General features: G+C 48.0%; 2 protein-coding genes across 4 annotated transcripts; one reads left to right on the top strand and one right to left on the bottom strand.

The window, feature by feature from the left end:
- The first annotated feature begins 534 nt into the window (after window positions 1-534).
- On the top strand, window positions 535-14967 carry GPBP1 (GC-rich promoter binding protein 1). 3 transcript variants are annotated; one of them, XM_073562670.1, is made up of 10 exons: window positions 535-694; window positions 3569-3767; window positions 4007-4130; window positions 7460-7683; window positions 8469-8535; window positions 9317-9462; window positions 9958-10074; window positions 10247-10419; window positions 10835-10934; window positions 14326-14967. In XM_073562670.1, exons 2-10 carry the CDS (start codon window positions 3705-3707, stop codon window positions 14479-14481), a joined length of 1170 nt encoding a protein of 389 aa, XP_073418771.1. In that variant the 5' UTR covers window positions 535-694; window positions 3569-3704; the 3' UTR covers window positions 14482-14967. The 3 variants fall into 3 exon arrangements, with proteins under 3 accessions (XP_073418771.1, XP_073418774.1, XP_073418773.1); XM_073562673.1 differs by lacking the exon at window positions 535-694 and adding an exon at window positions 798-820; XM_073562672.1 differs by lacking the exon at window positions 535-694 and adding an exon at window positions 877-1026.
- Window positions 14968-19591: 4624 nt separating this feature from the next.
- RIMOC1 (RAB7A interacting MON1-CCZ1 complex subunit 1) lies at window positions 19592-26515 on the bottom strand. The gene is made up of 6 exons (XM_073562669.1): window positions 26358-26515; window positions 25329-26104; window positions 24987-25112; window positions 23441-23569; window positions 20345-20459; window positions 19592-20104 (listed from the first exon to the last, which is right to left on the bottom strand). The coding sequence occupies exons 1-6, from the start codon at window positions 26506-26508 to the stop codon at window positions 19842-19844; spliced, it is 1560 nt and encodes a 519-aa protein (XP_073418770.1). The 5' UTR covers window positions 26509-26515; the 3' UTR covers window positions 19592-19841.
- Window positions 26516-27370: the final 855 nt, after the last annotated feature.

Here is a 27370-nt window from a genome sequence, read left to right as displayed (position 1 = left end):
AAGTTCCTGATACTGGACTCCCCTGCAGTCTGTGTCAGAGGGTGGTCTGTGTCAGCACGGTAATAAATTGTGTTATTTCCAGCTTTACAAAAGGACGATAACACCATAGAAATGATAAGAACAATAGGCCTCAGGTACCACAACTGTCTACAAGGACAATATATATATTTCATAGGCACAGCCTCTTCACCACAACAGGTTACACTGCCTGTATTGCTCATAGCAACCAATCACAGCTCAGCTTTCATCTTTTAAACAGCTCTGGTGAAATGAAAGATGAATAGTGATTGGTTGCTATCGGCAACACAGGCAGTGTAGCCTGCTGTGGTGAAGAAGATTTGCCTATGAAATATACTGTATATATTAGATTAGATATTTATTATATATATATTATTTATTATACGGGGCTTTGCATGTGGTGTGAGTGTCGCTATTCTCCGGCGCTGCCCTCCGCCTCCCGGCTTCAGCTCTCAGCTGTTCTAGGCAGCGCTCACGTGACCTCCTGCGTCATTTGCGTCATGACGTGACGTAGCGTTGGATGAATCACATGACGTCACCCGCTGGGAAGTCCCGGGAGCCCCCACTGACGGCTTCCGCACGCATTTTAACCTGTTCGCTCCCAGATGGCGCCTCCTGACGGCTCCAAGCTGGAAGGCTCGTCTCGCAGCTCCTGATCAGGTGGCGGCAAAAGCAGGTGACTAGGGCGGAGGAGAGGCCGGCGTGCTGCGGCCGCCTGTGTAACCAAACTCTGCGGGCCGCCTGCCTAGATTGTAAATGTAAAATTCAGGCATCGGTAGGACAGCTCATTCTGGGGGCCTCGGTAGGCGGAACTGTGTAATCTAGTGCAACATTTTAGTGGGAAAGCCCCCAAACGTAGACGTCCTGTGGGAACGCCTGTCGGATTATTTTGCATGTGGTTTTTCTTTGGTGGCTGAAACGTTCGCGGTGTCCCCGGTGACGGTTGTCCGCCCCTTGCGTGGAACTGGTCTCCCTGCTTTCAGTGCAGTGTGGAGGCTGGAGCAATGTGTGAGTACAGGCGGGCGCTCACTGACACACTGTACCGACACTGCTGCGCTCTACACACCGCTGCAAAAAGTTTCTATAAGTTTCTGGCAGTGAGCTGGCCTGTAACAGCTGTATAATGTCCAGTGCACCGCGGCCTCCCCTGATGCCGCCGTATAAGTGCACTCTGCGTGTTAACCCCTTCAGGATCAGCCTAGTTTTCTGCTAAACATCCAAATAATATTTCTTTTAGAGTTGCTGTCACAGAGGCAGAAGTTTGTTTTGTTTTTCTGCCTTTTTATGCCGTATGCTTTTTTTTTTTTTTTTTTGACAAGTTGAAACTTTTGGTTTTGAAGAAGGTTTTTAAACTTTTTTTTTTTTTCTTTTTTTTCTTGTGGATGTGACGTAGGGAGCAGCAATTCCCTTTTATTCATTTATGTTTCCCATGAGGCTGAAATATCAGGAGGCGATTAATAATTTCAATAGATTTTTTTTGTTTTTACTAAATAGTATAAATCTGTGGCCGAGACTGACTTATTTGCAAGTGGAATTCATTGCGTTTCATGTGTTTTGTAGATGAGTGACTAATCGTGGGGGAGCCGTGACTTTCTGCCACTTTATAATGTATCTTCCTTATTGATTTTTCTTTCTATTTTGAAAGATCTTTCCCTTCCAAGATGGGGAATGTGCGGAGTGTTTGTGACAGCAATCTGCTTTTAATTCCCTTATTGGTTTGGTATACACCCCCCCCATCCATCCACTATATATATTTCTCTTTGTATAGTTTGCAGCATTGGCTGAACACGTGGCGGTTTCCAGCAGATCTTGTCAGCGCTGCGCTGAAGCCGCCTCCTCCTGATCATGGCCAGATTCTCTGCTCCTCCGAGGCATCGCTTCCTTTAGAGCATCCCGCACAGAGGCCAGGGCAGCATTGAGGAGTCCCCTCGTCTCTTAGCACCTACATGCTGGGGTCACTTTAGACCTTGGTACCAGTGGGTTAAACATTTAAAGTCAGCGGTTTCTCTGATCCCGGCCATTTCCTCAGCTTCTGCATTGATCACCTTGGCGTACGCCGTGCTCAGCAGCTCCATACCATCCATTTCTGTACTGCTGCCTCTGAAATCTCACCAAACTGTGTGCATTTGCCTCTGCTAATTTTTCCTGTGGGTTATTGAAAAAAAAAAAAAAAAAATCCATTAGTTTCAGATTGTGACTTTCCCTTTGAAGTCAGTGGCAAAATCTGCTACTGTGCTCCAAATATTGAGCCTCTCCACAAGGCCGATCGCACCTCAGAGCCATTACACCTGCGCTTCTGTCAAACTTTGTCCCTCTGACGGCTGGTTTTCGATAAGTGTCTTTATTGGGGCATTTATTTTGAAAACTCCTAATTAAATGGGATGGATGAATGGGATGAAACTGAATGGGAGGAGACACAGATTAGATATTAGAAAAAACTTTTTGACAGTTAGAGTGATCAATGAGTGGAACAGGCTGCCACGAGAAGTGGTGAGTTCTCCTTCAATGGAAGTCTTCAAACAGAGGCTGGACAGACATCTGTCTGGGATGATTTAGCGAATCCTGCTTTGAGCAGGGGGTTGGACCACATGGCCCAGGAGGTCCCTTCCAACTCTACGATTCTATGAAAAAGCCTGATTTAGGCTGGACTCTGACGGGCGTATCTCCCGGCCCGTATACGACCTGAAAGGACGGACTAACCGCAGGACGCCCACCTTGAGCTTTCAGTCTGGCCGGCATATATGAGGATGTAAGTTTCTGGGTGGGAGACCTGTGGCTCGTCTGAGCCTTGTGGTCCGTATAGAGGCCATGAAATCCGCTCGTCTGAACCTGGCCGAAGAGTGAACTTGCTGATCTGTAGCAGAAACCTCGTGGATTATCCCTCTCATCTGAACAGCCCCATGAGCTGCTGGAAATGATCTTTTCATTTGTGGAAATTTCTTTAAGAAATATTGTGCAACTCCATCTGTTCACAAATTTAAGCGGATCTGTCGCCAGGTTTCACCATACAAACTGTCCATTAAAATAGATCTCAGACCTGATGAAGCTGCAGTGTTTACTGTAAAAATTCATTTTAGAATGGCTGTCAATTAAGCATTTTAGGCGTCCTCCCGACAGTAATGGGTTGGTGGCGGGGAACCTTTTTAAAATGCATGCATTCATTTTATTTTACTCATTTATATAGCGCCATTGATTCCACAGCGCTTTACAGACATTATTTTGACGTTGATTTTCACAGTAAGTACACCGACGTCATCAGGACAAACTAATGTATGCGGCTTATATTGTGAAATCTGGTGGTGACTGGTCCACTTTAAACAGAGAGGTGGTTTTTTTTTTTGTTTTTTTTTTATGCCCACTGCAATGTTACAATGTTATTGTGGGGTTCAAAAAGAAATGTCTACTTAGCCAATCACCAGATGAGGTGGGTCACCGTCGTGCCCAGTGATTGGCCAAGCTGGCATTTCTGGACCTTTTTTTTTTTTTTTTTCTTATAGCAAGAATGGATAAAAAAAATAACTTTTTTTTTTTTTTTTTTTTTCCTGAACAGGAGCAGACGGCGGAGCGCTTTCCCCTTAGGGGCTGAAACAAGCCTTAATCCTGGTGACTTTCTCAGAGTTTTCGTAGGAGGACTGGCAATGAGGAGTTAGAACCTTGTTTTACTTGATCCGTCTGACTTGACCTAAATGGCGCAGCATGACTTTGCTCCAGCCTGGCTTAATTTCCCTACATCGACCTCCTCCACAAAGGTAAGGCTGTGCCCGGGGTCCTCCGTGTGGGGGGTGGCGAGTCCTCAATACGGTGCTTGGCTGTCTCCCGTTGTTTTGTGTTGCGATGCTCTCAGCGCGTTTCTCCACATGTAGCTGCAGCGTCCGTTTCCCCGAACATGGGGGTTGTGGTGCAGAAATGGTGGGCACAGATGATGGGGAGGAGGGGGGTGGGGTGCAGAGATGACAGGGCCAGATAAATTCTAGACTTTCTTCTGCAGGCCGTTCTGAACTCTGAGAAGCATCCGGAAGGCTTAGTGCGCCTGGACGGCCGATGCACCGTGATCCGGAGACGCCACAATTCCTCAGATGCATTTGACGCCGCTCACAGCCGCTCCAGCGGTGGTAGGTTTCTTCTAAACACCGGGTATGAGTAGGATTTCTGGATAATTGGGACATTTGATCCTGTTACATGGTACAGTCGGATAGGATGTTGGCTCCATGCTGACGGGTTCCATTCAGTGTCTTGTAGATCCGATGCGCCCAACAAGTGAAAAAAATGCAAGAAAATGACTGTAGGAAGTGGGCAGCACTTTGCATTGTCTGTCACTGTGTCCACCAGCGTTACACTCGCACTATCAGCCTTGACGGCTGCCCACCAGCACAGACTTCCCGGGATCAGAGAAAACTGATCTTTGTCTGTTCAACCCCTAATGCACGCTGATCGAGAGATCCTTCAGACTGGATCCTTAGTCCCATCCTTATTAACCCTCTCATGTTTTATCCATCAATGAAAATTAATGGAAATTAATATCAGCCATTTATTTACCAGAGTAGGAAATAAGGCATTGAATATCTAGATGGAAGGCAAGGAGTTGGGGAAAATGAAAGTTCTCAAAGCGGAATTAATGCCCTGCTGTGACAGGAGGCCAAAATCTAAAACGTCTCTCACCAACATTTATAATCAGGAAAACTACAGGACATTAAATCCAGCCTAATTTATTGATAATATCCCCGGCCCTTTAAGAAAGACAAACTGGCGTTGGGGCTCTCTGCGGTTTCACTGTTGTGCAGCTGCGTGAGGCTTCCTGCAGTCTGTAGGAGGTTGGGAGTGTGCAGCAGGGACACAGGGAGATATGTGCCAAAAAAAACACTTGGGAAAACTCTTTTTGTTGAAAGCTTATTTCTCCAGAAGGGGTTTAGAAAACTTCTTGAAGACAAAATAAAGTGCATGTCTCTTCAAATCTCTCCAAACTAAGCACTGTCCAATCCCAAGGCTGCAAAGAAAATTTCAGCAAATGCTTTTTTCTAAAACTGCTTCAGGAAAAGAAAACCTCTGTTAAAAAAAAAAAAAGAGAGCGTTTTTTAAGTGGTTTCAGTTTGAAAAACTTGTTGTTGAATGCCTCAGTGTGCACACTGCCTTAGATGGGTTCCTGTGTATTGCGGCGCAGCAGGAGGAGGTGAATGCTGTCGCCGCCTTTGTATAATACAGTGGGGCAAAAAAGTATTTAGTCAGTCAGCAATAGTGCAAGTTCCACCACTTAAAAAGATGAGAGGCGTCTGTAATTTACATCATAGGTAGACCTCAACTATGGGAGACAAACTGAGTAAAAAAAATCAAGAAAATCACATTGTCTGTTTTTGTTTCATTTTATTTGCATATTATGGTGGAAAATAAGTATTTGGTCAGAAACAAAATTTCATCTCAATACTTTGTGATATATCCTTTGTTGGCAATGACAGAGGTCAAACGTTTTCTGTAAGTCTTCACAAGGTTGCCACACACTGTTGTTGGTATGTTGGCCCATTCCTCCATGCAGATCTCCTCTAGAGCAGTGATGTTTTTGGCTTTTCGCTTGGCAACACGGACTTTCAACTCCCTCCAAAGGTTTTCTATAGGGTTGAGATCTGGAGACTGGCTAGGCCACTCCAGGACCTTGAAATGCTTCTTACGAAGCCACTCCTTCGTTGCCCTGGCGGTGTGCTTTGGATCATTGTCATGTTGAAAGACCCAGCCACGTTTCATCTTCAATGCCCTTGCTGATGGAAGGAGGTTTGCACTCAAAATCTCACGCTACATGGCCCCATTCATTCTTTCATGTACCCGGATCAGTCGTCCTGGCCCCTTTGCAGAGAAACAGCCCCAAAGCATGATGTTTCCACCACCATGCTTTACAGTAGGTATGGTGTTTGATGGATGCAACTCAGTATTCTTTTTCCTCCAAACACGACAAGTTGTGTTTCTACCAAACAGTTCCAGTTTGGTTTCATCAGACCATAGGACATTCTCCCAAAACTCCTCTGGATCATCCAAATGCTCTCTAGCAAACTTCAGACGGGCCCGGACATGTACAGGCTTAAGCAGTGGGACACGTCTGGCACTGCAGGATCTGAGTCCATGGTGGCGTAGTGTGTTACTTATGGTAGGCCTTGTTACATTGGTCCCAGCTCTCTGCAGTTCATTCACTAGGTCCCCCCGCGTGGTTCTGGGAATTTTGCTCACCGTTCTTGTGATCATTCTGACCCCACGGGGTGGGATTTTGCGTGGAGCACCAGATCGAGGGAGATTATCAGTGGTCTTGTATGTCTTCCATTTTCTAATTATTGCTCCCACAGTTGATTTCTTCACTCCAAGCTGGTTGGCTATTGCAGATTCAGTCTTCCCAGCCTGGTGCAGGGCTACATTTTTGTTTCTGGTGTCCTTTGACAGCTCTTTGGTCTTCACCATAGTGGAGTTTGGAGTCAGACTGTTTGAGGGTGTGCACAGGTGTCTTTTTATACTGATAACAAGTTTAAACAGGTGCCATTACTACAGGTAATGAGTGGAGGAAAGAGGAGACTCTTAAAGAAGAAGTTACAGGTCTGTGAGAGCCAGAAATCTTGATTGCTTGTTTCTGACCAAATACTTATTTTCCACCATAATATGCAAATAAAATGAAAAAAAAACAGACAATGTGATTTTCTGGATTTTTTTTTCTCAGTTTGTCTCCCATAGTTGAGGTCTACCTATGATGTAAATTACAGACGCCTCTCATCTTTTTAAGTGGTGGAACTTGCACTATTGCTGACTGACTAAATACTTTTTTGCCCCACTGTATGTAGTGGAGACTCTGATTAACCCTTTTCCAGGCAGTTGAATCCTCTTGTAGATTCATCCTTTCAAAGCCGCTGTATCCTCCTCTTTTATTGGGCTGCGTATTACACAGGGACATATTATATAACCATATTCTGCATAAAGTGAAGATTTAGGCTCCTGGTGGGGGTGTAAAGATTCACTTCATCGCTGATCATTGGGGTTGATTGGAGAAATAATTCAGTGTATAAAGATTGGTGAATTTATTAGAAAAAATGGGCAAGTCTGATTGTCCCATTATATTATGGGCTGGAGCAGTCCTGCAGATCTGAGCACGAGGCGCCATTCGGGTGCTGTATAGAATCAGCTCTCCCCTTTCTCACAGTTGGTATCTCACCGGATGGAATCGCCCTTAAAGGGGTTGGTGGTTACTCGATTTTGCACGCTGGTGAAATGAAAGTAAAACCTGTTTCGCTGTAATACTGAGGGAAGTCATCTGATTTACTAATGACATATATTTGAGAAAAGGCAAGTTTTTCTTGGCGTATCTTCTTATCCAAAAAAAGGAAACAATCTAAATGGGTGTTGGTTTTCCAGGCTGAGGGGCAGGAGACCTCTTGACGTGATCTTTTCCTTTTATCTTCTTGGTTTATGGATATAGGTAATTTTGGAAGAAAAGAAAACAATGGCTGGCGCTCGCAAGGCCGGACTGTGTCCGAGAACATAAATCACAGCGGTACACTGAACGGCACGGGCTACCGCTCCCGTAGCGGCACGGGCCACGGCGGAAAAAGCCAAAGCCCTCGTGACGGAAGCTTCTCTGAGAGCGACGCAGTTTGGAGAGATGATGGAGAAAGCAGCAAGCAGTTCGAGGCTGAAGACTTCGTACGTGCACAGGATTTCCTTTCTGTGCAATTGTTTGGGTTTTCAGGGAAAAATAAAACAACAAAACTGTAGTGCAAAAAGATCTGCAGAATATAGGTTGTCCTAGTCACAGCGTGACTGGTATATTGCTGATTTCTACTCAATTAGATGGGTGAAAGACAAGCAGATGAGGCTGGTGTACTCGCTGTGATTCTTGTTAGAATTATACAGTCATCTTGACATTAGGCCTTTGAGTCGAATATATTTAGTCTCCGCTTGCAAAAACAGACTGACATCTGCAGCTTGTACTGCGCAGTGTGACATTTCGGCAGCAGGGACACTGAGGAGCAGTCATTCAGGCTAAATTGGCAGAGATTGAGTATAAATTTTCATGAAGGTGCAGCCATTCTGACCTGGATTTTCACAGTAAGTACACCAGACTCATCAGATCTATTTAATGTATTCAGTTTATATCGTAGAAGCTAACTGGTAACGTTGAGCCAAAAGAGTTTCCTTATTTAGTGTCTGGCCCCTGCACTCTGCTAAAACTTGTGTTCCAGTGTGGTAATGTCGGTGGCAGATGTGCGCTGCTGTATGGCGTGTAATTGGCTGTGTCCATTCATATGTGTGGGGTGAAGCTGCGCTCTGTCGCAGCATGTCCGGAGATGGCGACCGGCAGCCTGGTGATATTCACTTGTCTGGGGTATTTTATTCTGTCCTCTGGGCTGTCCCATCGGGTTTGGTTGTGATACTTGGCTCGGTATTCGCACTCTGGTTTTGATGACATATTTTATATTATTTTGCAGCCTTCTCTGAACCCAGAGCATGAAAAAGAGCTTAACCAAAACAAGTCTGCAGCCTCAGGAGTTTGGGGTGAGTCTGGTGACTGATGGGTCTGTAATAACTTTGCGGGCCGAGTCCGGGTCCTCTCGTCCCTCCCGTGACGCTGGGTGCCCCTTTTCCTCCGGCGCGTCTCTCCCCTCCCGTGACACAGTGGGCCCCATTCTCCTCTGGCGCCTCTCTCCCTTCCGATGATGCTGTGGGCCCCGTTCTCCTCTCAGCTCCTCTGGTGATGCTGCGGGCACTGTTCTCCTCTCGGCCCCTTTCTCCCCTCCAGTGACGCTGCAGGCCCCGTTCTGCTCTCTGCCTCTCCCCTCTGGTGACACTGCAAGCCCCGTTCTCCTCTCGGCCCCTCTCTCCCCTCTGGTGACACTGCAGGCCCCTTTCTCCTCTCTGGTGACGCTGTGGGCCCCGTTCTCCTCTCAGCTCCTCTCTCCCCTCTGGTGACACTGCAGGCCCCGTTCTCCTCTCTGGTGACGCTGTGGGCCCCGTTCTCCTCTCAGCCCCTCTCTCCCCTCTGGTGACACTGCAGGCCCCTTTCTCCTCTCTGGTGATGCTGTGGGCCCAGTTCTCCTCTCGGCCCCGTCTCCCCTCTGGTGACCCTGAGAAGTGGTGGCAGTGTGCAGCGGCTTCACTTCCAGGTCATTCACTTTAAGATGTGCTATATGATACTTACAGCAGAACAATAAAGGGTTGAGCTCAGGTGAGTCCAGGTAACTGCATTGGGGACTGATTACCCTCTGGCTGCTACCTCTGGGGCTCCCGCCGCCCAGCTCCTCATTGGGGGACTAATACTTCTCTCCTTCTTGGACAGAATATCCTTTGAGTAGTAAATCCAGACCTTCACGAATGCTTATCATCAGGAAAGGGATGAAGGACGACTTCTCACTCTCTCCTGCTGGTAAGAGTGGAGCCGATGTTCCTCGGAGCCTAGAATCCAAAGAATCCAGCCCCCCTCAGGTAAGTGTGGCCATTGCTCTCTGCCATGTGAACGCACGGCTTATCCCCTTCAGGGTGGAGATATTTTTTGGTGCTGACGATGCAGCAGGTTGTGTGTGATTTTTAGTTATTTTTTTTCTCCTTTTCCACCACTGTAATATGAGCTGAGCGTTATAACTTTCTGTTCTGGTGGCAGAGGACGACCATTGTCCTGTAAACCAGTGTGATGCCACAGACACTAACTAACCATTGCATATAAGGGAGTGAGCAGCAGGAACCAAACGTGCCTCTGATCCCGGCCTTTACAGCTGAATATTGCAGCCGGCATCTGCTGCTGATGGCACAAGGTCTTGTCAGAGGATCGTCTGTCTCTGAGCTCGAACCTTCCCTGCACATTTTCAGAATTTTGCAGTGACTGATCCACAAGGGACTTCTCAGACTTTTGAAGCTTTGCATTTCTCACTGGGATCCCCCACGAGGCTGGACGTGGCTTCTAATAATAATTCTGTCTTGTAGGAACAGCATTGTCTGCAGATGGAAGAAGACAATCTTGACTCTTCTAATGAAAGCTTCGGATCCAATCCAAGTGCAAATCCGGACTCCCTGGACGCCTCTCCGACCTCAGTGGACAAGGTAATGGCCGTGCGCCGGGCTCTGTCTGGTGTCACTTGTCCTATAGTCCGACTTCTCTCCACCTTTTGGACATCACACACATTCACCGAATGATGGCGCCAGGATTCTGTATGTTGCAATCTTTATACTTGATGCCTGTCTCTCAGTTCTCACACGGTTTCTCACCCTTCAGGGCGACTCCGCTCTACAGAACAGAACCTCTCCTCACCGGGACATAAACCTGAACTTTGAACCAGGTGAAACCCCTCAAGGGAACGGGAATTCCTTCACCCCCAGACCAGTCACGCGATCTTCTACCTTTCCTCAGGAGGATGTTCTGTCGAGTTCACTGGAAGCTGAGCACAGGTATTCACGCTGAGAGGAAGCAGAGGTAGTGGCCATGACTTTCCAGGAGCAGCTCTCTGGTACACTGTGTATTATGTGCTGATTCGGATTTACAAGCCGCCATAATAATAATCGTAGAGGGGTAAGAAAACATGGCGGCCCATCACCACTGTCTAATCCACACCAACATACACTAATAGAATGCATGTAGTAGATTTCGGTACAGATTTACTCTTGGTACATTGACTTGCTGCGTGATCTCGCCCTAATAATTACATATAGTGACCCTTGCTTGCTGAAGTTGGAGGTCTTCTGTGCTGTCCGGCATTCTTGGGGTTTGATGTGATGGTAATTTAGGGTTACCCTGTGTACAGTTTATCTAAGCTCTGTCCTTATCCAGACCCCACAAATAATAAGGAAGTCCTCTGACTTGTAGGTTATTGAAGGCCATGGGCTGGCAGGAGGACAGCGAGAACGAGACCTATGCACCGCTCACTGAGGACGAGATGAGAGAGGTCCAGGCCATTAGTGATCAGGTAATCATGGAGCTGTGCTCTGCACCGTGGGAATCGCTGGAGGCCATATGATGTGCTACAGAAGCAATAGTTCCATAATGGGTGCCCCGACTCGGGGTCAGGCTGCTTGGTTATCAGAATGTCTGATCCTTTGTTGCCACAGAAAAAAGACTGAGTGGGGGAAAAATGAGAGGTCTGGGGTGTCACAGTTTGAGTAGACAAGGAAGCCTAAAAGTGACACGGGTCCGGCTTGAACACGTGTATGCGAAGTATGAAGTGGTAGCCGTTCAGCCAGTTGTGTTTTTGTAATGTCAGGCTGTCGCTCATGATTTTTAAGACCAAGAAGTTAGTAGATCCTATAGTGAGAAGTTTGAAGTCATCCATTTTTATTTCCGCTCCTTTTACTGGCTGATAATGCAGATTTCTTGTACCTTTTATGTGATCCTGGCATTAACTCCTTTTATGACCTTGTGCGTATATGTACGTCATAGGTTGTCTACCCCCTTTGATCTGAACAGCTGTCATCTGCCTCTAACAGCTGCGGGTGAAATCACAATCTGTTAACATGTTAAATGCTGCTGTCAATGACTGACAGCGGCATTTAACTTGAGCATGCCGCCGGAAGAGCATCATAAGACCTTCCCATTGGCACTCCAGTCACATGATAGCGGGGTGTCGATGGGTTGGCATGAGTCGGGGGTCTGCAGAAGACCCCCATGCCTGTCATTGCAGATCTATAGTATATGATCATTTCTGCTATGTGTAGCACAGGCGATTGGATGATCGCAGTTTCCAGTCTCCTAAGGGGGGACTATTGAAGTACCGTAATTTAAAAAAAAAAAAATATATATATATATATATATATATATATATATATATATTTTATAAAAGTTAAAATCGCCCCCCCTTTGTTCCATTAAAAATAAAAAATACACATTTGGTATCGATGCGTTCAGACACACCCGATCTATCAAAACATAAAGTAAATTGATCCGATCAGTAAACTGTAACGAGAAAGAAAATTGAAATGCCAGAATTACGTAGGGTTTTTTTTTGTTTTTGGTCGCCACTACATTACAATAAAATGCAGTGTGATCAAAACCTCTTATTTACCCCAAAATGGTAACGATAAAGATGTCAGCATGGCGCACAAAGAAAAAAATAACCCCTCACCCAGCCCCACAGCCCAAAAAATGGAGTCCTATGCAACTCTGAATATGGCTTTTTTTTTTTTTTTTTTGTCAACATGATTAAAAAAAGGTACAAGCCCACACACTGCCACATTGACAAAAAAAAAATAAATGTTAAGGTTCTGGGAGGAAGGGGAGCAAAAAAAATAACACAAGGTCGTGAAGGGGTTAAAAGATCGGGAAACACGGGGGGGGGGGGTGGTGTCTGCAGGTGCTCTCCTCCACTGAAGGCCCGCTCTTCCACCGTGGGCGTAACACTACTCGGACAACACAGGGTGAGGGTAAATCAGTTTGGCAATACTTTATTGAACCACAAAACAGGCAGATAACACATAGAACAGTCCCAGCAAAATGCACAGGATGGTGCAAAATTATAGTCTCACCCTTCCGCTGACCCGCCGGGATAAGAGCAGCTGCGACTTCAGAGCTTCCAGAATCGACCACCCCACTTGTGGCACACACAGAGAGGTAACAACAAGCTTAGGAAGATGACCGAGAGCAATGAGGTGTGTCGCTAGGTGACCTGATTGTACCAACCTGGATTCTTCAGGACTTCTCTGAGGGTTCAGTGATGGTCAATAGAGCAGATCTATGTTCTTCCAGCTGGGGCTGTTGTCTCCTAAGCTGACATCCTGTAGAGTGTTCCTGGCTGTGGTTTTGTAAACAGTCTCTGATTCTTTGGATCTCTTAGGCTGGTTTCACATTAGCGCATTTTATGCGCACGCACGGCCGGGGGTAGCTCCGCCCCCGATCCGGCTCTCTGCCCGGCGTGCCCGCCCCTTGCCTGTAGCGCCGCCTCCTAGCGGACGGCGGCGCCTGCGATCGGCGCACCCTATCTTTAGCATAGGGTGCGCCGATCGTGCGCAGGTCGTGCGCTAGTTGCGCTTTGACCTGCGCTGCGCACTTATGACGGTGCGCCGTGCGCGCCAAAATCCGAAAAGTTCGATTTTGGCGCGCACGGCGCACCGTCAAAAGTGCGCAGCGCAGGTCAAAGCGCAACTAGCGTACGGCCTGCGCACGATCGGCGCACCCTATGCTAAAGATAGGGTGCGCCGGTCGCAGGTGCCGCTGTGCGCTAGGAGGCGGCGCTACAAGGAAGGGGCGGGCACGCCGGGCAGAGAGCCGGCTCGGGGGCGGAGCTACCCCCGGCCGTGCGCGCGCTGAAAATGCGCTAATGTGAAACCGGCCTTACAGAGGCATAATCCCATTATATAGTTCACGACTGTAGCCCTTCATGCCGTTGTGCAGAGGAAGGTGTGTTGAGATTAACCTGCATTGTTTGAGTATTTAATCAATTTGCATAGTTTTAAGTCCTCTGTTTTGCAAGTCAGCAAACCACAGGGTCCCACACAACGGTCAATCAACATCTCAAACACCAACTGTTCAATGACCTGGCTCCACTGTCTTGCAGACAATAAGGCTGGGTTCACATATTGCGTTTGTGGGCAGCGTTTAACGCATCCGTTACATAGCGGCATTACCGCTATGTAACGGATGCGTTAACGCACCCATAGACTGCAATAGAATAGCGCATTGCAAACGCATGTCATAATCGTCATGCGTTCGCGATGTGCCGTCATTCTGTGACGGACCCTCATACGCGGTCTGCAGCGTTCGGGGGTCAGTCACTGCTAGCACAGACAGGGAAGCTGCGCTAGCGTGATCGGTAAACGCGATCACAATATGACAGTAGCGTTAATGCAGTCCGTCAACGCTATGCGTTGAATGGACTGCATTAACGCAATGTGAACCTAGCCTTAGCTGTAGTGGCTGATACAAGAGGCAAATATCAGCCATTCAAAAATCAATGTTTAATAGACTTCTGAATAATTAAGATTAAATGCTGTCATCACAGGGGTCTGGCAGCACTTTGCCGGCTCTGTGCATTCGACCCCCACTTATCAGCCAAGACAGCACTTTAGCACTTGTTACAAGCTCTGATAATCGCACAGTCACGAGCCGTGCACCCGTGTCCAGCACATAGCCTTCTAGGTTTATGGCACCTATCACAGCAACTGGAGATCTTGGGAACAAAGCTTAAACATGTGGCTTTTGCTTCATCTTTTAGGCCAGATTCACATATCGTGTCCGTAGCAGCTCTGGTATCTATTGAGGTCAGGTTAGGAGCCCAGCAGCCGGTCTGTACGCCACGGATGTGTGAATTTGGCCTTAATGTGCGAGTTTTGGTCCTTTTACTCCTATAACCCCTTCATCCTTTGTAGCTAAAGAAGAATGGACGGAAGAACGACCTCCTGAAAAATGGCCTTTCCATAGAGTTCAGGTTCGATCCTTGGAGATGCAACACCTTCAGAGCTACATATGAGGACGACGATACAGAGACCAGCAGCAGCGACACATCAGACGACGACTACTTGTGAGCAGGTCGTTGCCGCTTCTGTTGGATGTTATGTAGAGATGCCGTCTTCTGCAGCCATCGCTGCCGTTTCCTCCTCTTCTTTGTACATGGACACTGTAGACTTTGGATTTGTTATTCAGCTCTTGGCTCCTTGTGGCCACATCCAGGTTTGTTCGGATAGAATAACACTTGTTTGTTACTACAGACCCATTTTGCCAAGGTTTCTGTTAAGTTTCCAAAAAAAGCAAAAAATTAAAAAAAGCACTTTAGTTCTTCTTCCTCCACCGCAGCCTCCCTCCATAATGTAGCAGGTCTCATGTTCTGTTTCCTCGAGGCCTTGGAACAGGATGACTTTATTTTTTTCTTTGTAATGTGCACAGATTAAAGCCTCGTTGTTGTTGTTGTTTTTCAAGTGCTTCACTTTCAAGGTTTTATTGGTTTTCTGGATCGGGCGTTTGTGAAGTGACACGGACCTAACTGTGTAGAATAAACCTATTTTGATATAAAATCCTGGATGTGTCTGTGTCCAAGTAATGCTAAATATCGAGTTCAGGTGCGTCAGTCGTACTGATTGCAGCAGGCATTGATAGCAGCGCGGGTCGTAGCGCTGAGCACTATGACTGCAAAGGTACTGATTTCTGCCCCGGTTAATAACAATATACAAGTGGGAAGTGGAAGTATCCAACATGTCCAAAAACTTCAAGAGGAGCATCCAAGTGCAAAAGTGCAGGGCATGTAAAAAATTACGTATCTTGCATCATGGTCGCTCATTACAGAGCCCTGAAAATAATATGGGTGTCCATGGTGGAGCGGCAGCACAATACCAGACAGTTGTTGGAGTGGTGTAAAGCAGCATGTCATTGCTGGTCTATAGAGCTGCTGCACACAAGAATAAGATCAGCGCCAAGTGTCAGCTGGGAGGGGTGTAAAGCAGAGGTTGTGGTGAAGGGTTCGTCCATTCATTCATGTGAAGCATTAAGACATTATACACAATTATTGCTTCTATTGTTTTGGTGACTATTTGCGGAAAGGGTCCCGTTACATTTAGCAATGCACCAGCCATCCAGACAACGATACGACCCGGTCAGGATCGCTGGTTCATCGCTAAATGGTCGCTAGTGAGCTGCCAAACAGGCAGATCTCACCAGCGACGCAGCAACGATCCAGCGATGCTCGGCGGTTGCTCTTACCTGTCACACGGCGGCGATGATGATGATGATGACTTCCACCTGCGTCCATGAGTCGCTAGTCTGTGCCAGCGGGACGCCAAAGAGGAGAGAATGCGCTCGAACGGCCGGGGCCAATCAGCGATATCCAGCGGGGGGGGGGGGGGGGCTGGTTGGAGGTACGTGTCACATGTAGCGAGATCGCTGTTGCGTCACAGAATCGGTGACGCAACAGCGATCTCGCTATGTGTAAAGCCCCCTAACGTCTTTTCTTGTTCTTGATCTGGTAAGACTGATCTTCCCCCCCCCGGCTCCATAAGGATGTGTAGTAAGAACTTGAATGGCTGCACTGAACCTGGACATCAACCACATCCAACATATCTGGGAAGAACTGCAATTGTGAGTCAGGCAAACGTGCCGCAGACTCCCATGAAGAAGAAAAGGGCTCATCACCATATTACAGGGACTCTGCAGGCACAGAATGACTGCTTAAACCAATTAGTGGTGCGACCAAACACTTAGTACACCTTCCCACCGGCTTCTTTTCCAACTACTGCCATCCTTCGCTCTATTACCAAGAACTATCAATCAAAGAAGAGGGGGCCGAGATGGAGGGAAAACTGGCACTCATTTCAGATGAGAATATTGCAGAATTCTTCCAGCCATATTACATCTGAAATTCCACCATCCAGATTTTAGGAATAATTGCAGGAAATATCGATATTTCTGTACATGATGATGCTAGTTTGGGTCCTCAGAGCCGCAGTCCGGCCTCGATCCTTGTCCGCAACGCAGAAATGCACATAATACATTGTGACGTAGACTCATTCACATTGTGGCACTGAAGATGTGTTGTACCGGCCTAGTATTAGTGGCTCCTAGTGGTTACTATTCATTTTACAGTGCCATTTATTCCATGGGGCTTTTCATGTGAAAAAGGGGCATTCAAAGACAAGCACAATAAACATGAGCAATACAAGGCACACGTAAGTACAAAAGGAGAGGACCCTGCCCGCAAGGGCTCACAGTCTACAGGGGATGGGTGAGCACACACTAGGAGAGGGGAGAGCTGGTCGTGCGGTGGCTCAGTAGACTGAGGATCACTGCAGGTTTGTAGGCTTTCCAGAAGAGGTTAGTCTTCAGGTTTCTTTGGCAGGTTTCCGTGGTAGGCGAAAGTCTGATGTGTCGGGGTAGAGAGTTCCAGAGCATGGGAGGAGTCTTGTATGCGGTTGTGGGAAGAGGAGATCTTGAGAGGATCGAAGGTTGCGTGTAGGTAAATACCAGATGACCATGTCACAGATGTATGGAGGAGACAGGTTGTGGATGGCTTTGTATGTCATGGTTAGGGTTTTGAACTGGAGACTCTGGACAATAGGGAGCCAGTGAAGGGCTTGGCAGAACGGAGAGGCTGGGAAATAACGGGGAGACAGGTGGATTAGTCGGGCTGCAGAGTTTAGGATAGATTGAAGTGGTGGTAGAGGGGAGGCCAGAGAGTAGGAGGTTGCAATAGTCGAGGCGGGAGATGATGAGGGCGTGCACAAGCGTTTTTGTAGTTTCTTTGTCAAGGAATGTACGGATCCGAGAAATATTTTTGAGTTGGCAGGAGGAGGCAAGGGCTTGGATATGTGGCTTGAAAGAGGGTAGATTTGAGGATCACCCTGAGGCACCGAGCATGCGGGACTGGGGAAAGTGAGTAGCCATTGACATTAATGGCTAGGTCTGGTGGAGGGGTAGAGTCAGATGGGGGAAGATGATGAATTCTGTTTTGTCCATGTTCCGTTTTAGAAAGCGAGCAGAAAAGAAAGCCGAAATAGCGGACAGACATTATGGGATTTTGGTCAGTAGGGAGGTGATGTCAGGTCCAAATAGGTAGATCTGCGTGTCATCGGCATAGAGGTGATACTACAAACTGTGGGATTTTATGAGCTGTCCCAGGCAGAAGGTGTAGATGGAGAAGAGTAGGGGTCCTAGAACTGAGCCTTGGGGAACACTGATAGGGGGCGAGGTGAGGAGGTGGTGTGGGAGAGGGAGACGCTGAATGTTCGGTCTGTTAGATATGATGAGATCCCGGATAGGGCCAAGTCTGTGATGCCAAGAGATGAGAGAATCTGTAATAAGAGGGAATGGTCCACGGTGTCAAAGGCAGAAGACAGGTCCAGGAGGACAGAATAGTGTTGCTTGCCCTTGGCGGTTGGTAGGTCATTGGTGACATTAGCTAGGGCAGTTTCAGTGGAGTGATGCAGTTGGAAGCCAGATAGTAAGCGGTCAAAGAAGGAGCAGGAGGAGAGGTGGGAGAATAGTTCAAGATGGACGTGTTGTTACAGTTTTGTGGCGTAAGGGAGAAGTGACATCGGGTGATAGCTAGACAAAGAGGATGGGTCGAGGGAGGGCTTTTGAGGATGGGTGTGATCGAGGCATGTTTGAAGGATGAGGGGAAAACACCATTTGTAAGTGAAAGATTGAAGAGATGTGTTAGGGTTGGGATGAAGACTGGCAAAGTTAGGGATGAGGTGGGACAGGAGCGGGTCAAGAGTGCAAGTGGTAAAATGTGATCTGTACATAAGGGTGGAGAGCTTATCTGTCATGGTGGAGAAGCTGGTTTTGGAAGAACAGGGCTGCGGACCGAAGCTTTCTCTGATGTTATCGATCTTCTGCTTAAAGAAAGAGTCGAAGTCTTCAGCAGTGATGAGAGAAGAGGGAGGAGGTGCTGGGGGACAGAGTAGAGAACTGAAAGTGTTGAAAAGCTGTTTAGGGTTGTGAGACAGGGAGGATATGAGAGATGAGAAGTAAATTTGCTTTGCGGCAGTGAGCATGGACTCGTAGCTGGCAAGGGTCTGCTTGTATGCGAAAAAGTGCTCAGCCGAGCGGAATCTCTTCCTTCTCCGCTCGGCAACCCTGGAAGCCCGTCTCAGTTCTTTGGTCAGGCTGGTCAGCCAGGGTTGCCTGTAGATCGAACGAGTTTTACTGTGCGTGAGGGGGGCGGCCGAATCTAGTGCTGCTGTTACTGTGGTGCTATATAAAGTGGCAACAGCATCTGTGTCATGTAAGGAAGCTATGTCTGTAAGAGGGAGAAGGGACTCAGAGAGTGAGTGTAAATTGAGGTGTTTGCAATTTCTGCGAGGGTGAGTGATTTTGTGAAGTGGGGGTTGTGCACTAGGAGAGGAAAGAGAAAGTCAGTAGATTGTGGTCAGACAGGGAGGGGTGAGTTGGTGAGATTAGTAAGGGAGCAGAGGCGGGTGAAGATAAGGTCCAGCGTGTGACTATCTTTGTTATTGGCCGTGGAGGACCATTGAGTGAGGCCAAAGGAGGCAGTCAGTGATAAATGTTTAGAGGCAGCAGGGGTGGAAGTGTTGATGGGGATGTTGAAGTCACCCATGATAGTGAGATGTCAGCAGAAAGGAAATGAAGTAGCCAGGTGGTGAAGTGGTCGAGGAAGGTGGAGATGGCTATTTTCCTGCTTTGGAATATACAGCGCTTTATACAGGTAGCAGGCATCGTTTACAGATGAATACGGACTCTGTAGCCTTCCAGGGTTTTTGTGCATAGTAATCCCATCACACATGGACGCTCGGTCCAATCCCATAAAGTATTTACCAACACATATCACTATACAAAAGGTGCAAAGGGCGACATTCACACTGACGCCCAGAGCATAAACTGACGCGCTGCAGGTCTCTAGCACACAACTCATCAGTTTACGCTGTGGAGGTTTTTCACGGCGGCTGAACGAGACTTCTCTTGTGCACGATGCTGGTGCTGTAAAATGTGGTGGAAAATCTGCTACATTTTCACGTGAGAACGTATCCTAAGGGTTCATTTTCACAACTGTACTAGAGCCTCCATGACGGTGGCATTGCCTGGCCTGACAGCAGGACTCTTGAACAGCCTCAACGTCATATACGAGGATATAAGTTTAGGGCTAGGCCTTGTGACTGTAATGGGGACCATAAAATACAGTAGTGGCTGTACCCTGAGCATCAGTGCAGTTTTATTTTACTTTTGAGAACAAGAGCAGAAAAAATGACTCCGGTGTAGGGGGCAGTGATATCAGAGGGAGAAGGACAATGAGTTTTCTGTACGTATTCTTGTTTTAATCCAAAAACCGTGCACTGTGGTTATCATCCGTTACAGTCAGTGGTGGGCAGCACCGTATACATGACGGTGAGTACAATGTGTCTCCAGCGCTATGTATTTACATATAAATGGTCCTAACCCATCACTCGTCCCCTTTGAGATACTGCAGGATCTTCTTGGCGTTATCGGTGCTCCATCCTTGTTCCCGCAGGGGACCCTCACATACACCGACATACATGTCCAGGACCTTCTCCCCGATGTCTCTGAACTGAAGATCTTGACTTGGAGCCTCAGGATTGGCTATGCGCTGTGACGTCTGCTCCGCGTCCCTGCAGTATCGCTGCGCCCAGTAACACATCTCCCCGCAGTACATCAAAGCCAGAACGTGGACGTCACTGAAGACACCTGCATGTCACATGGAGGACAAGACACACAATCACTGCCGGGGCTCAGACGACAGCGGCTACTGCTGGATAATGTTACTGTCAGTGCCCCATACACCATCTGGACACACGTGGAGACTGCACACATACAGGCAGCTGTGTGCTCACACGCTGCGGTCAAAACTCAGTTTCTGTAATCTGACTGCCCCGTGTGGAAACAGCCAGCTCTTTAGTCACTGCTGTCCTGCGTCGGCCCCTTTACCTTTCTCCAGCAGAGCTGCGGTGTTAATATCCCGAAATGAAACCTTGTCATCCAGCTGGACAGGACTCCGCATCTGGAGCATTTTCAGCAGGTAATGGACGCCATCTTGAAGACACTGATTAGGAAAAAGAGAAAATGTTTTAGTATTGTCAAAGCAATTCCTTAAAGGGATTAGGAAAAAGAGAAAATGTTTTAGTATTGTCAAAGCAATTCCTTAAAGGGACGTGAAAACCAGAAAAGGCATTAAGGGTGTGTGCACAGGTTGCGGAATCTGCTGCGGATCTGCAGTGGTTTTGGCCCTGCAGTACCATTTGGTCTACAGTACCATTATGTTCAATGCAAAACAAAAAACGCAGTGCACATGCTGCAGATTTTTCCGCGTGGATTTGCTGCGGTTTTAAATCCGCATCATGTCACTTCTTTGTGTGGATTCCGCAGCGGTTTGACACCTGCTCCATGATCAGGTGTCAAACCGCAGGGGAAAACCACAGGCTAATCCTCAAGTAAAGCGCAGGTCTTTTGACCTGCGGATTCCGCAACGTGTGGACACACCCTTAGTCAGGTTTTAGCATAAAATGTATCTCTCAGAAGTCATTGGGGGACACAAGAACCAAAAGTGTACACTGCTGCCACCAGGAGGCTGACACTAACAATTACAACCTTAAGAATTTATTTGTAAAGGCGATTTGGGATTAGAAATAAGATAGCATATATATATATATATATATATATATATATATATATATATATATATATATATATAAAAAGCAGAATAGTTCTATTCTCTGCAATCATTACAGTGCCAACCCAGCTCAGTCTACGGATACCCAGCTGCCCAAATGAACAAGGAGGTTACATGGATGAGACGTCATAGTGAGTGGTTATACCCATAGCCGCTTGTAGACAGTCGGACCGCACATTCATATTTCACAAAAATAGTTTTTCCATGAATTAAAAAAAAATTCGGTTCTCACTGGGCCAATGAACAATCTCCTTGACTCATCATTCATTCATATTTTGCTTTTCTTATAGATTTATAGTCACAGGGAAAATGAAAATTATGAAATGGTAAGACAGGATGTTGAGAAGGCTGAACTTTTAAATTCTTATTTTGCATCTGTTTTCTCTCAGAAAGGAAATGTAACATCAACTGTTCTTCACTGTCCTATTAAGGGAATAGAAGAATCCAGGATATCTATAAACAGAAAGATAGTGAGGAAACACTTAGCTAACCTAAATGAATTCAAGTCTCCAGGTCCAGATGAATTACACCCCAGAGTACTGAAGGAGATAGCAGAAGAAATTTTTGAACCCCTCTCCATAATCTTTGAAAATTCTTGGAGAACAGGAGAAGTCCCAGAAGACTGGAGAAGAGCAAATGTTGTTCCTATCTTCAAAAAGGGGAAGAAGGTGGACCCAGGCAACTATAGGCCGGTGAGTCTGACTTCTATACCAGGAAAGATCTTTGAACAAATTATTAAACAACATTATATGTCAGTACCTGGATAAGAATGAAGTGATTAAACAGAGTCAGCATGGGTTTGTAACTAATAAGTCATGTCAGACTAACTTAATTTCCTTCTATGACGGAATCACTGATTGGGTGGATCAAGGAAATGCTGTAGATATAGTATATCTTGACTTCAGCAAAGCATTTGACAAAGTATCTCATACAATCCTTATTGAAAAAATGACTAAGTATGGAATGGACAAGGCAACTGTTAGGTGGATTCATAACTGGCTTAGTGATCGGACCCAAAGAGTGGTCGTAAATGGCTGCACATCCAGTTGGAAGAATGTCTCAAGTGGGGTACCACAGGGCTCTGTCCTGGGCCCTGTATTGTTCAACATCTTTATCAACGATTTAGATGAAGGAATTGAGGGTAAACTGATTAAATTTGCTGATGACACAAAGCTAGGAGGGATAGCTAATACTAGAGAAGAGAGAGAGGATTCAAAAAGATATAAATAAACTGGAGAAGTGGGCAGCAACTAACAGAATGGTTTTTAACAGGGAAAAATGCAAAGTACTACATCTGGGCAATAAAAATGAAAAAAGCATATATAGAATGGGAGGAATAGGGCTAAGTGACAGCACATGTGAAAAAGACTTGGGTATACTAATAGATCACAGACTGAATATGAGTCAACAGTGTGATGCAGCAGCAAAAAAGGCAAATGCAATTCTAGGATGTATTAACAGAAGCATACAGTCTAGATCACGTGAAGTCATTATTTCCCTCTACTCCTCTTTGGTCAGACCTCATCTGGAATATTGTGTCAAGTTTTGGGCACCACATTTTAAAAAAGACATCACCAAACTGGAGCAAGTTCAGAAAAGGGCAACCAGAATGGTGACCGGTCTGCAAACCCTGTCTTATGAGGAAAGGTTGCAGGATTTGGGATTGTTTAGTTTGCAAAAGAGAAGACTGAGAGGAGACTTAATAGCTGTCTACAAATATCTAAAGGGCTGTCACATTGTAGAAGGATCAACTTTATTCTCATTTGCACAAGGAAAGACTAGAAGCAATGGGAAGAAACTGAATGGGAGGAGACACAGACTAGATATTAGAAAAAACTTTTTGACAGTTAGAGTGATCAATGAGTGGAACAACCTGCCACGAGAAGTGGTGAGTTCTCCTTCAATGGAAGTCTTCAAACAGAGGCTGGACAGACATCTGACTGGGATGATTTAGCGAATCCTGCTTTGAGCACGGGGTTGGACCAGATGGCCCAGGAGGTCCCTTCCAACTCTACAATTCTAAGTATTAAACAGGTTTCATTAAAATCAGTGGGCTGCTTCTGTAGCCCAGGACCATCCTGGTTCCTCCACAGAGACAGGCGCTTTGTCCCTCTCTGACGCTACATGGTGACCATCGTGACAGGTAAGGCTGGTGCTGCATGGCAGCACAGTGGAAGCGACCTGCAAGGTACCGCCACCAACAAGCAAGTGACAATCCAAATTATTCAGACTATTTGCATCTTGTTACCAAGGTATCCTGCAGGTCATAATGTGAATGCGACCTCATGCACTTGCACGGACCGCGCTCTGTGTTCTCCTGACCTGTCGCACACAAAGTCCCCGGGTTACGATACCTGGTGAAAGGTTCGTGGATGTCTCAGCTCCCATCGCTCCCTCTCGCCCACGGTGTGGCAGTACATGTACAGCAGCGCTCCTCTCCTCCAGTGCAGACATTCCTGAACTTCTATGTCAAGAACCACGTCCTGTAGAAAAAATAATTCATTCTTCAGTCACACGATAACCTCAGATACAGGACACTGGGCCTTGTGGAAGGAGAGGAACGCATAATAAAAGGCAAGTAATCAACGTCTGTCCTGGATCCTTATGTCTGCGTGGCCGGGCAGAGACGACAGCGCCTTCTCCTGCTCCCCGCCATATTTAGCTGGAAGCAGCTGGAGGAGTGGGAAGGTTAATTACAGGGGGTCTCCTGTGATGTCACACCGCTCCCTCCTTTCTACATAACTTGCATCGCTGCCACTAATATTCTTAATAAGGCAGTGATGATTCGTCTTACGCTTGAATATATACTTAAAGGGACTCTGTCACCGGAAATTGGCGGCCTATGTAAATGGTCTGTGTCCAGTCCGATGGGCGGTGTTTCTTCTTCTTTCTCCACCCCATCCATGGCCCCGTCCGCGATCTTTGCCGGTATTGAGAAGTTCAACTCCATAGTTCGCGCACGTGAAATATGCTTTGCCCAACTGCGGACAAAGCCGAAAATCATTACTGCGCATGCGCCGGTACACTATGTCCCGGAACACAGCGAAATACTTCCGGGACAGTGTACCTGCGCATGTGCAGTAATGATTTTCGGCTTTGTCCGCAGTTGAGCAAAGCATACTGTGCATGCGCAAAGCAAGATTGCTTTGAGCACGCGCAAACTGTGGAGTTGAACTTCTCTAATACCGGCAAAGATCGCGGACGGGGGCCACGGATGGGGTGGAGAAAGAAGAAGAAACACCGCCCATCGGACCGGAAACAGGGCATTTACATAAGCCTCCAACTTCTAGTGACAGATTCCCTTTAAAGGGGCCGTTGGATTCCAGTCCCTTCTGCATCTGGAGGTGAGCTGATACCTGCCGTTCACACTCCGTCCGATACGGAAGAACAGGAGAACATTTGTAAAGTGTTCTTACAGGAAAAGAAAACTGAGGTTTTCTCCTTATTGTAGACAATCAATGTTGTATTGGGCAAATGAAGGAGTCACAGCGCTGCACAGGGTTGGACTGGCCCACCAGAGAACCGGAGAATCCTCCGGTGGGCCCTGGCTTCTCCTTAAGGAGAGTTCATAGTGCAAACCTTGCAGCTGCTATGGGAACTTTGAGTAGGGGAGAAAGGTGGGCCCTCAGAATAAAATCTGGCTAACACGGTACAAAGATATACATCTTTCCTGTATCTGGTGGGCCCAATGTTCTTCAGTCTGACACTGGCGCCACACATCTAACTGTGGCTATGCCTGGAACTGCAGTTTGGTCTCATAGACTTCTCTAGTGCACGGCTCTGGATTAATCTGTGTACCTGCTGGAAAACTACAACTCCCATCATGACCACCACGGTGGAGACCCTAGATCACAGCACTTAGATAATATGTATAAATGGAAAACCTGTACAAGTGATGACCTGCGAGAGACGCTCCGGCTCTGACAGCAGCTGTACCAGTTCTCTCACTGTCTGCAGGGAATCGTCTCCGGGGAATCCGGCCTCCACCAGACGGTTCTCTTCACAATAAGTGACATCTAATAACGCCTGGAAGAAAAGAGAAAGAATCGGCGCCATGATGACGTCACACGCAGACGAAGGGTCTGTTCACACGCGCCAGAATAAGTCCAGAAGTTTTACATTTTTCAGATCGGAGCTTCCAGCAATTCCTCGCCCACTGGGAAAGTTTCAGGTGAGTGTGAATGAGCCCTTTGTCTGTACCCCAGGCTATCGCTCTGCATCCTGGGCTCCCCTATACAATACCTGGGTGTACGATGCCAGGAACTCAGCATGGTCCACATTTAGGTCCTGGCACTCCGTGTTCAGCGCAGGGCACTCTGTATGGTCCGCGTTCAGTGCCGGACACACTGCAAGGTCCGCGTTCAGCGCAGGACACTCTGTACAGTCTGCGCTCAGTGCCGCGTGGTCCGCGTTCAGCGTAGGACACTCCGCACGGCCCGCTGTCAGCGTAGGACACTCCGCACGGCCCGCTGTCAGCGGACACTCCGCACGGCCCGCTGTCAGCGCAGGGCACTCCGCACGGCACGCTGTCAGCGCAGGGCACTCCGCACGGCCCGCCGTCAGCGCAGGGCACTCCGCACGGCCCGCCGTCAGCGCAGGGCACTCCGCACGGCCCGCCGTCAGCGCAGGGCACTCCGCACGGCCCGCCGTCAGCGCAGGACACTCCGCACGGCCCGCCGTCAGCGCAGGGCACTCCGCACGGCCCGCCGTCAGCGCAGGACACTCCGCACGGCCCGCCGTCAGCGCAGGACACTCCGCACGGCCCGCCGTCAGCGCAGGACACTCCGCACGGCCCGCCGTCAGCGCAGGGCACTCCGCACGGCCCGCCGTCAGCGCAGGGCACTCCGCACGGCCCGCCGTCAGCGCAGGGCACTCCGCACGGCCTGCTGTCAGCGTAGGACACTCCGCACGGCCCGCTGTCAGCGCAGGACACTCCGCACGGCCCGCTGTCAGTGCCGTCTCCTCACACCGATCACTCAGTTTCTGCAGCGCAGCGATGGCCTTTAATAAAGAGGCATCTAAAGAGGAAAAACACAGAACACATGACATATAAGACAGCGGGCGGCCCACCCTGCAGGGTCTAACCTCTCACTCGCAGCCCCTCTACTCTGAGGACCCCCTGTGAGCTGCACACAAATAACCAGCTGCTGGGACTTGTAGTCCCCCAAGTAGCACAGGGTTCAAGTGATGCAGGCGGGTGTAGCGCTGGGTACAACTCGACCTCCTCCAGCAATAACCTCCCGCCCCTCGGGCACAGCTCCGGGGTCTCACCGTCTCCTCCCCAGTCCTGCAGTCTCTCCAGTCTCCGCCGAAGTCGCCCCACTCTGCCCCTGTACTCTGAGCAGCAGCAGGAGGACGCCATGGTGACAGCAGGGTCACATGACCAGAGGAGAGAGTCACGTGACGAGAGGGGCGGGGTCATCAGGAGTAAATAAAGAGGAAGCTCTGACTTCAGCAACAACACAGCGTGACACCGGGAGCTCAGGAGTGTCACTAGTACTGGCCCTACACTGGTGTCACTGCCCTACACTGGTGTTACTGGTCCTGTGCTGGTATCACTGTCCTACACTGGTGTCACTGGTTCTGTACTGTTATCACTGGTTCTGTACTGGTGTCACTGCCCTACACTGGTCACTGGTCCTGTACTGGTGTCACTGCCCCTACACTGGTGTCACTGCCTCTGTACTGGTATCACTGCCCCTACGCTGGTGTCACTGGTTCTGTACTGGTATCACTGCCCCTACACTGATGTCACTGCCTCTGTACTGGTATCACTGCCCCTACGCTGGTGTCACTGGTTCTGTACTGGTATCACTGCCCCTACACTGATGTCACTGCCTCTGTACTGGTATCACTGCCCCTACACTGGTGTCACTCGTTCTGTACTTGTATTACTGCCCCTACACTGATATCACCGGCTCTGTACTGGTATCACTGCCCCTACGCTGGTGTCACTGGTTCTGTACTGGTATCACTGCCCCTACGCTGGTGTCACTCGTTCTGTACTGGTGTCACTGCCCCTACACTGGTGTCACTCGTTCTGTACTGGTATTACTGCCCCTACACTGATATCACCAGCTCTGTACTGGTATCACTGCCCCTACGCTGGTGTCACTGGTTCTGTACTGGTGTCACTGCCCCTACACTGGTGTCACTCGTTCTGTACTGGTATTACTGCCCCTACACTGATATCACCAGCTCTGTACTGGTATCACTGCCCCTACGCTGGTGTCACTCGTTCTGTACTGGTATCACTGCCCCTACGCTGGTGTCACTGGTTCTGT

The sequence above is a fragment of the Dendrobates tinctorius genome, unplaced genomic scaffold (assembly GCF_039654945.1).
Source record: "Dendrobates tinctorius isolate UK_male_01 unplaced genomic scaffold, ASM3965494v1 ptg000362l, whole genome shotgun sequence".
NCBI lineage: Eukaryota > Metazoa > Chordata > Amphibia > Anura > Dendrobatidae > Dendrobates > Dendrobates tinctorius.
Note: the sequence above shows the minus strand (reverse complement) of the source record. Positions and strands in the feature narration are given on the sequence as shown.

Coding starts and splice junctions, on each gene's coding strand:
- GPBP1 (XM_073562670.1), top strand. CDS start 3,705: ATGGCGCAGCATGACTTTGCTCCAGCCTGGCTTAATTTCCCTACATCG. Junction 9,463..9,957: donor AAGAATCCAGCCCCCCTCAG/GTAAGTGTGGCC, acceptor TCTGTCTTGTAG/GAACAGCATTGTCTGCAGAT. Junction 10,075..10,246: donor CTCCGACCTCAGTGGACAAG/GTAATGGCCGTG, acceptor CTCACCCTTCAG/GGCGACTCCGCTCTACAGAA.
- RIMOC1 (XM_073562669.1), bottom strand. CDS start 26,508: ATGACCCCGCCCCTCTCGTCACGTGACTCTCTCCTCTGGTCATGTGAC. Junction 26,105..26,357: donor GCAGGACTGGGGAGGAGACG/GTGAGACCCCGG, acceptor TTTCCTCTTTAG/ATGCCTCTTTATTAAAGGCC. Junction 20,460..23,440: donor ATCCACGAACCTTTCACCAG/GTATCGTAACCC, acceptor TTTCCTAATCAG/TGTCTTCAAGATGGCGTCCA.